General features: G+C 51.3%; 1 protein-coding gene across 1 annotated transcript; it reads left to right on the top strand.

Moving 5' to 3' along the window:
* The first annotated feature begins 2,467 nt into the window (after nucleotides 1-2,467).
* RNF222 (ring finger protein 222) lies at nucleotides 2,468-6,448 on the top strand. Its single transcript, XM_032801696.1, has 2 exons — nucleotides 2,468-2,555; nucleotides 5,754-6,448. The coding sequence occupies exon 2, from the start codon at nucleotides 5,756-5,758 to the stop codon at nucleotides 6,446-6,448; it is 693 nt and encodes a 230-aa protein (XP_032657587.1). The 5' UTR covers nucleotides 2,468-2,555; nucleotides 5,754-5,755.
* Nucleotides 6,449-9,843: the final 3,395 nt, after the last annotated feature.

Genomic DNA, 9,843 nt, shown 5'->3' with positions numbered 1-9,843 from the left:
GTAACGTCTCTGCACTTGAAAGGCAAATGAATGCTGTGCTGTGTAGCACGCGCAGTACCGCCTCTGTCAGTGGCATCCAGTCACATATAGTGACAGTGACAAAAGCAAAAAACGGGCTCCATGGTTGCCATGCTATTGCGTCTGCCAGGGCAATCCAGGGAAAAAGGGTGTGAAATGATTGTCTGCCGTTGCTTTCACAGAGGAAGGAATGAGTGACGACATTTACCCAGAATCACTTGCGACACTGTTTTTGCACCATCATGCACTGGGATCTCAACCCAGAATTCCAATGGGAGGGAGAGACTGCGGGAACTATGAGATAGCGACGGGATAGCTACCCAGAGTGCAACGCTTAGAAATCGACGCTAGCCTCGGTACATGGACACACATAGCTGAATTATTGTGCTTTATGTGGCCGCATGCAATTGACTTTATACAATCTGTTTTACAAAACCAGTTTATGTAGAATCGGAATAATCCCGTAGTGTAGACATACCCTAAGTCTTCCCAAGCCCTGAGCTCTGCTGAAAAGCTGTTAGTGGCCCAGCCCCATGCCAGGGGGTGGGTGGGGGCTGTGTGTAGGTCCCTCCTGCTTCTGGTTACATGTATCTGCCAGACTCCACCTCCCCCTTGTGGAAGTAGAGCAAGAACTGACAGGGATTTCAGTGCAAACAGTCACTTCTGTGAGCAAGAGTCAGGCTAGCTGTAATCCTAATAACACGAGATTTGTAGAAGCAAGGATTGTGTGAAGCGAATGGGAAAGAACTGTGTGAGTTGTTGCGACCTTGTGTTGATAAAGTGGAATGCAGATTAGCGTCTAAATAGAAGTGAGAAAAATAAGATATCAAGATGGCCTATGTATACACAAAATGCAGCTGTTGCTTATTATTGTATGTTACAAAAGGTATAAATGCTTGCTGTAATTGTTTACCTGTAGAGAGACCTGCCTAGACGGGGAAACACTGTGTCCTAGCGCACTCTCTCCCTCCATGTAATTGCTAGAGAAATATAGTATCTGACTTTGCTGCACCCAACCAAAAAGTGAGAACTAAGTTTTTCTCTGACGCCTGCCTCTTGCCAGACTTCTGCTCAGGCGCTGTAACCTAAGTCATCTCTGCAGTGCCCATGTGCATCCTATGCCTCTGCCAATACACTCTGAACCCTGCATGCTGCATGGGCAGCTGATGACATGCAATCAGCTGTGCATTGCCTCTGGGCAGATTCCAGGGCCTTATCCAGCATGGGCTTCAGATCCCAGCAATATCTGGATCTGCCTGTAATGCACCCTGACACCTGCCCAATAAATCCTGGAGGTCCCACTGTATTGTTATAGTCTAACTGGGGTGGGTGCTGATCATATCATTGTAACAATAGAGAGTGTGCTATGGGAACTCATCCAAGATGAAGAGCCACTGAAGAGATTTGTATGCCAAGTTCTCATCACAGTTCATTGGAATTGGGTGTCAAGATCCACTAGGTTTCAGAGTAGCAGCCATGTTAGTCTGTATCCGCAAAAAGAATAGGAGTACTTGTGGCACCTTAGAGACTAACAAATTTATTTCAGCATGAGCTTTCGTGAGCTACAGCTCACTTCTTCGGATGCAAAGAATTGCATCCGAAGAAGTGAGCTGTAGCTCACGAAAGCTCATGCTGAAATAAATTTGTTAGTCTCTAAGGTGCCACAAGTACTCCTGTTCCTTTTGCAGATCCACTAGGCAGCTTTGCAAATCTTATCCCAAGCCAGCAAAAGAGACTCAAATTTATGTGGCAACTGGTGAAGATCTCCAACTCAGAGATGATGGTGGGAGCTGGGGGCAGAGTTAAGGTTGGAATTGGGAGCAGCAAAAAGCTCTTAACATCTTATTAATTAACCTTAACATGCCTTCTTACTTGGGGATTGTATTAGGACTATGCAGGAGCACCAGGCAGCTGGGACAAGTTCAGCACAGCTCATAGCTCCTCCTGGCTTGGCTAGAGGGAACCTTCTTTGGAACATACCTGGCAAACTAGTGCTTATAAACTTCAGTGTGGAAGCACATCTAGGCAGGCCAGATGCTAGACCAGGGTATCCATCCCTACTTGGTAGGAACACAACATTATAATTCAAGGGGGTGGGGGTTGGGTGCATGTTTCATTGAGGTCTCATGCATGGGAGAGACCTGGCAATGGATGCAGCAGGAGGAACAGTGATGTCTCCATTCTAGGCTCCACGCAGAGGTGAACAATGTTATGATGGTGTTTCTGGATTACCTGCCACCTCAGACACCTGCTGCTGGTTCCTTGCCAGTCCTCAGCTGGAGAGATGGAGTGAGAAGCCTTTAAAACACAAACGAGTTCCACCACATTCACTCCCGGGGAGCTGTCCTGTTCCCTCATGGCCATTGTGCAATGCAGAAGGGATGATGCACAAAGCAAACCCCAACTTGTTATATAGGTGGCTTGCACTTGTTCTTCTTTGCCAGTGCAGTGCCAGGGAGGTCAGATGCAGGCAGACCACGATCCTCGGACACAGGAACTATGGGTGGAGAAGTGATTGCACTCTGGCCATAGAGAAGGTAAGATGTTTCCAAGGGCAGAAGGCTTGGGAGCTGGGGGCTGGAGCATCTCACAGGTAGCTCTGGCGGCTAGATTAATAGGGGAGAAAATGCTGGTGCTGAGTCCCTGCTGGGCTCCAAACACACTGACCGGATTCCACATTGGTGGAAGTGGGTGCATCCCCACGGACTTCAGTGGAGCTGTAACCATTTACAGCAGGTGTGACTGTGATCCATTGTGATTTCTGACATCCCTGGACTGGAGGGGATATGGCTAGGATGGCACAGGGGGTGAGTTAGGATGCTGTGTCTTTCACCTCTATGATACCTGTTCAGACTGTGCCTAGGTCAGCAATGGCAGAAAGCATGGCAGGGAATGTCAAGTAAGTGTTGGAAGGCGGTATGATGTCTGCATACAGTAGTGAGTCCATTCCAGGGACACTGTGTCCAGGTCTGGGGTCCACCCTTCCACAAGCAGGTGGACAAATTGGAAAGGGCTCAGAAAAGAGCTACAAGAATGAGCCAAAGTCTGGAAAACCTGCCTATCGTGAGAGAGTTCAGAAGCTTTAACTTAGTTTCTCCAAGGGAAGGTTAAGAGGTGACTTGATCACGGTCTACAACTACCCACATGGGGAAGAGATTTCTGACAGTAAAGGGGCCTTTAATTTAACAGAAAAAGATGATGAGCTGCAAAGTTGGAAGCTAAAGTTAGACAGATTCAGGCTAGAAATAAGGCTCACATGGTTAGCAGCGAGGGTAATTAATCATCGGAACATCTTTCCTATGGACATGGAGGGTTCTCTGTCACTTGCAATCTGTAAAGCAAAAGTGGATGTCTTTCTAAATGATCTGCTGTAGCTCAGCCAGATGTTGCAGGCTTGAGGCAGGTTTTACCAGGGGAATTATCTGGCCCGTGTTATGCAGGAGATTAGAGTAGATCAGTGGTCCCCAACCTTTTTGTGACCAGTAGCACATTCATGTTTTCAGAAGAGCGTGGCGGGCGCCAACAATTTTTTTCAAGGCTTATTTTGTATTTGTACATTAAATAATACAAAAAAACATATTTAATATTACATAATATATGAATCCAGAGAGAAGCTGGAGAAAAGCCGCGAGGACAGAGAACACTGGTGCCCACAGCCCTGGAGTACTCTGTCCCCAGCAGGTGCGGGGCCCCAGATTCTCTTCTCTGCTGGGCACGAGGTGGGCCCCGCACCTGCTGGGGGCTGAGAACACCAGCACCTGCAGCCCCAGAGTTCTCTGTCCCTGGCAGGCGTGGGGCCGCAGCTTCTCTCCAGCTTAAGCCGCGGCCCCACACCTGCCAGGGACTGAGAACCCAGTGCCCGTAGCCTGCAGCCCCAGAGTTCTCTGTCCCTGGCAGGTGTGGGGCCGCAGCTTCTCTCCCCTGCTGGGAACTAGGCAGGCCCCGCACCTGCCAGGAACAGAGAACACTGCGCCCGGAGCCTGAGTTCTCTGTCCCCGGCAGGTCCCCTGCTGGGCACTAGGTGGGCACACATAAATGCCCCGGTGGGCACCATGGTGCCCGCGGGGGCACCATATTGGGGACCACTGGAGTAGGTGATCCTAGTGATCCCTTCTGGCATTGAACTGTATGACCCTGTGAAAGAGACTACTTCCCAGCTTACGCTATGAAGTCTGCTATGTCCATGGAGAGGAATTGGCTGGTGTCTTGGGTGTCAACCTGGCAAAAAATGCTTTTGCTGTTTGCACTGTCAATCTCAGCAGGGACGCAAAGGACCGATTGGGTCACGGAGACTGAACTCCAGTCCCAACCCTGCAGGGCAGGGCAGAGGCACGTTGTAGGGCAAGCATGCCCTGCTGCTGCTGCGGGTGTTACAGCATTTCAGTGATTAAGCACAGGACTGCAGTGTCCCGAGCTGAGAGATGAGAAGAGATGGCATCATTCTCCAGGATTACACATACCTCAGGGGAAACCCCAGAAGGGGTAGTGGGGCCAACACCACCAGTGTATGAAATGTTCAACTGGTTTGTGGACAGCCTCAATCTTTTGTTTAAAGCCTACCTACCTACCTGATTGCACATGCACCACTGTGAATCTGACTGTCCTGTGAAACCTGCTCCCCATTCTCCCCTCTGACCTGGCTTTGCCCCATTTTTTTCACTCTATTTGGCTTTCCCCGTGGTGCAGGGGCACCCCCTTTCTGAGTGGCACAGGCAGAGTGGTAGCTCTTGGCATGGCTGTACATCCCACACACTGATGAGCTTTTTAGCTGCTTCCAGTGAAATCTGGAGGTCCTCCTGGGCCAGAAGGTGCATTTCCTAGATGACTTGTTGCATCTGCCACCTGGCACTGGGCAGGGTTAGCCAGCCCCAGCTGTGGATTGGCTCATTCCCCCTTCATATTTTGCATTCAGAAACTGTTGCTCCAGGCAGCCAAAAGCCTAAACAGTTGAGATTCTTGTGAAGAACATTCTTCCAGAAATGCCTCACCAGAGCACCCTAATATATGTAGCACTCTGCAAATGTCTCACCCACCCAGAGGGTAGGGATGTCATGCAGTTACTAACACACAGCTCTACGCTTCTTTCTGCTGCGTAATTTGGATTGGCTGAAGGCTTATGATTTGCATAATGGACATACATTTCTTTATCCTAACCATATGGTATACACATTCCTGTACACTGGTTGGCCAGAAGCCACTGTTAGCCATTTAGAATTGAAAGATTTGCATAACGACTGTACTGTTACTTCTCTGTAGCCCTAGTATGATCGTACTCATCTCTTGTACTGTTCTGATGGGCTCCTATAATCACTAGGCTCTGATGGCACCCCTCAGAGCTCTTCCCCGATGTGCCCATCTCAGCATCGGATCCTCCCCGGCCCTGATCCACCTGCTATAAAGCATAGGGTACCATTTTCCATGGGAGAAGGAGGGGATGGCTGCACATTTCTCCCAGGGCCAGGCCACCGCAGGGAGGAGAGATGGAGAAGACAGGAGGTCAGTGGGGAGACAGGACAGAGAAGGAGTCAGAAGAAGAGGCTGCTGTATTTATTGTGGGCATGTGGATTGGAAGTTTGGAGGCCATAGCCAGTTGGAAGACAGGGAATCAGAGTAGCCAGTCACAGAGCAAGGGAGAGACAATGGGGAGCGTAAAGTATTAATAACCAGATGTGATTGACGGTACCTGGGTCTAGCTGCTGTTTGTTATTCATGCCCATCGTTTCTTTTCCCCTCAGTTATGGAGCGTGCGGCTGACATGACTGGAGTGTCTGAAACTCACACCAGCAAGGGGAAGCCCCTGGGTGAGTGCCCCGTGTGCTATGAGAAATTCCACCCGCTGGAGGCTGCCCAGAGGACACTGAGCTGTGGACATACCTTCTGCCACGACTGCCTGGTGAAGTGCCTGCTCTCCTCCAGGGTAGACGGGCAGGTCCAGAACAATCTCATCTGTCCTGTCTGCCGTTATGTGACGTTCCTCAGCAAGAAGGTGACTCGCTGGCCTCCCAAACCAGGGGAGCCCCCGCAACCTTTGGAGCTGGCTCTCTCACCCTCCTTGTTACCCCACCTAGCAAAGTCAGGGCCAGACAACACCTTGGTGGTCCCCAGCCATTTTGTGATGCCAGTGCAGAGCTATGGCAGAAGCGACAGCATGTGTGGTGTCCCTATGGACTCAATGGCCATGCCAGCTGGCCTGGCTCGGGAAGCCCACATCTTCGTGATCAGTGATCGTGGGATGCCACTGGTGGAGGAGAACTGTAGGTCAGTGGTTAGGGGACATGGCACAGAGGCGCCAGAGTCAGGGGCATCCATGAGTTCCCTTGGGATGCGGTGCTGCCAGTCACCCATTATACTGGCTGTTCTCCTCATCTCAACAGTCGCTCTGTTGGCAGCTGTGTTCCCTTGGGTCCTGTTGGTGAAGAGGAGTTCCTGAGCGGGACTGGACAATGCTCCAAACAGGACCCAGGCAGAGAGCTGTGCCTAGAACTCAACACTTGCAGAGAAACCCAGTGCCCCTAGGCGAATGGCCCCTTCTCTTGGGCACAACTCAGGACCCTTGGCTTGTTTGCAATATGGAAATCCTGCAGGCGGCCATGATGCAAATACCTGTGGGCTTGCTGGCCAGTGTTTGCATTGGAGATCTCTGAGGAATGCCCAGAGGCTGCAGGAAATGGCACCATGACTTAGCAGGTGTTGCACTTCCTTCTGACTGAGGGGCTGAACCAGTGCCCCGGTGAGGTGCTGGGGGCCGTGCACCAGAGTAAGCGGGCGGGTGGTGCTGAGACAGCTCAGGGGCGCAGAGCTGGCAGAGGTGCTGCCTTGGAGCCAAGAGGCCATGCCAAGGACCTGGCCCCTTGTGATAAACGTATTCAGACACCAAGTCACAGGACAGAACCCTCCCTTTTTCACGTGGAGGTACAAGAGGCACCGGCCTTGTTAACTTTGGTGTGATTATTTCGCAGCCCTAGAACAGTTGCCACTAAAGTGTCTTGGACGTTGGTGGTGGACACAGTCGCCCCCATTAAACATCCTCAGTGGTGCGAGTTTGCTAGTCTGTTTTCTCCCTAGTGGACATTGTACCCATAGTGCCCCAAGGCACTCAGATGTTGGCTCTGGCTGGTTCTGTGCAGTGGGAACTGGCAAAGCCCATGGAGCGTGGAGCTCTGGGACTGCCAGTGACCCCTTGCTGGGTTCCAGATGCGGTAAAGAGTGGGACTCAGCTCCCCTGTAACTTGAAGTCTTGAGGGTTTTCCTTAAAGATAATTTAATTGAAAGAAAAGCCCTCTAGCTACTGGGCAGCCTGTGCCATGGAGCCAGATCCCCTCCCTGCCCCCTGAAACTGGGTGGGCACAAGGAGGAGTCCTGTGCATGGCAGAGTCTGTATCTCGGTATGAATCTCTCTGCTTGTCTCTGCTGTGTGCCCTGCCTGGGCCTGTGTGGGTCAGAATGACATCATTCACCAGCTGACACCTGACCCTATGGCTCTCTCTCTCTGCTGTCTGCTCCATTTCCCACCCTGACTTCCTCCCTCTCTGCACCTCTGTTCCTTCTCTAGCAGCCTCTTCACTGGGGAAGGTAAACCCAGTAACATTTGGGATCCAGCTAGACTTTTGAGCCCACGAGGGCCGACACCAGGGGCACTATCTGCAGTCAGGCAGGGTGGTTCTCATGGCCCTAAGGCACACATTAAGGGGCTCTCCTGGCTGGCTGAGGCTCTCTCCTCTAGGCAGGGTGCAGGCTGTTCTTCCTATGGATCTGGCTGTTAGTGTGCTACACAGCTGTGAGCAGGGGGCTTGTCACTCACACAGACCTCTCTCTTCCTCCACCATTGAAAAGCAGTGATGGAAAACAGATGAGCAGGAAGGAATGCACCAGGCCTGCTGCCCTCTTGGGATCGCCAGGTTCATCGCGCCACTAGGGTCCAGCTGTCTGCCCCCTCACACTGCCCTGGGTTCTGCAGTGGCCCAGGGTCCCTGTCAATCTCGTGTGTCTGCTTGGGACATGTTAGCCACCTCCCAGGGAGTCAGGCCAGTGCAGAGATCTCTCCTGGATCCTGGGGGATGCAGTCAAGTTCTGCTGTGCTGCACCTGCACAGATACATCTGCCTTTCTAATGGTGACTGCTCTGTGAATGACCTCTCCAGGGGAGCCTGGGAGCGTGGGCAAAGGTGCGTTGCTGGGAGGGTGATGACTCTGGAGCATGTCGGACAGTTGCACTGAGGAACTGAAGATAAAAATCCCTGTCCCTTAGCATTCCTCTCCTGCCCTTCAGCTCCGGCATCTCCTGCCTGGCCACAACATCCCCTCTTCTTTCCCACGATCCTGGAAATTCCCTCCCACCTGTCCTGTCTCCCAGATAGCTGGAGAACTAGGGACAGAAAGTGGGGAGGTTCAGAGACATTTCTGTGAGGCCAGGCAGAGTGTCTAGCTGCCAGGAGGTGGGATGGTTTGGGAACCCCAGAACCAACCTGCTCCTGGAAACCTTCCCTGTTTCTTGTAATGGTCCCTGTTCATGGTAGCCCCTGGTCCCATCAAATGGGCAGGCTCCTGGTGTGCCGCCACCAGTGTTCTTAGGGTTTATATTGCACAGATTACGCCCATGCTGTGATGAATGGAGCTGGATAGCTTCACTGTATTACTCTCACTCCTGGCCCTGGCAGGCTACAGTGGGGGCTGCTCCTGCACCAGGGAAGCTCTCCCCCAGTCCCTTGCAGCTCATTTCTGGTGGCATGTAGTGGCCAGGGCAGGAGCAGGAGTGAGGTTAGCCCCTGGCCTTGATTTGCACAATCCATATTTGTGGGATGCTGGGCAAAAATGCTGGGCCACATATACCCTGGAGGAAGTCTCTAGGCCAGCTGTACACCCCTCAGGGGGTCACTGGGCCAGATGGCATGCCTCTCGGGGGTCTCTGGGCCAGGCTGTACACCCCTCAGGGGGCCACTGGGCCAGATGGTATGCCCCTCAGGGGGTCTCCGGGCCAGGCTGTACATCCCTCAGGGAGGTCTCTGGGCCAGATGGTATGCCCCTCAGAGGGTCTCTGTGCTGGACCACCACTGTGGTGGTTTCCAGGCCGGATTGTACTTGCCCTCTAAGAGAGCTCTCTGATCCAGACAACATGCCCCCTCATGGCAGTCTGGTGCTGATGTGGATGTGTTAAACAAGCTGCTGAATTCCCTATTAGGAGCATGGAAACCTCTGAAACGTGTCACAGTTCTCCAGAGCCATCTACGCAAAGTCTCTTATCAGCTGCTTGTGTCACGCTGAGCTCATAGAAAGATTTTGTTGTGGTTATTAGGCCTTGGTGCAGTGTTTCCACATCAGTGAGACATCCCATTAACCTTTGACTTCATGACAGGGCCCGTCACTGTCCCTGAAGGATCAGGGTTCCTCCCAGTCATTCATGAATTTATCAATTCCTGGTTACCATTCTGCTGTTGCAAAGTTTCATTGATCCAATCAGGGAGCAAAAACACACCATAGTAGCCAGAGGCCGTGCTATTCCCACGGGACATTCTGATGCTTCGAAATTTGTTTTATCCCATATCGGAACGAAACACTGAAATTTGAAATTTCCCACAAAACACAATTTTCAAAAGGAAAATTTCATTGTGGGTCAACTGAAACATTTCATTTTGATTACATCAAAACACTTAGTTGATATTTTTTGTATAAACTAAACTAAACTAAAATTTGACACAAACAGTCACTTCAAAGTGATAAATTGAAACGTTTTATACTGAGAAGGTTGAAATGGAACTAGGATTGACACATTCTCCTGGAAAGTTTCGATGTTAATGAAACAGCATTTTCTGATGGGAAAATGCTCCAC

The sequence above is a fragment of the Chelonoidis abingdonii genome, chromosome 13 (assembly GCF_003597395.2).
Source record: "Chelonoidis abingdonii isolate Lonesome George chromosome 13, CheloAbing_2.0, whole genome shotgun sequence".
NCBI classification, from domain to species: domain Eukaryota; kingdom Metazoa; phylum Chordata; order Testudines; family Testudinidae; genus Chelonoidis; species Chelonoidis abingdonii.
The sequence above is the reverse complement of the archived record's forward strand: the minus strand, read 5'-3'. Positions and strand labels throughout refer to the sequence as shown.

What these genes read in the sequence shown, in the direction of transcription:
- RNF222 (XM_032801696.1), top strand. Translation starts at nt 5,756, where the DNA reads ATGGAGCGTGCGGCTGACATGACTGGAGTGTCTGAAACTCACACCAGC.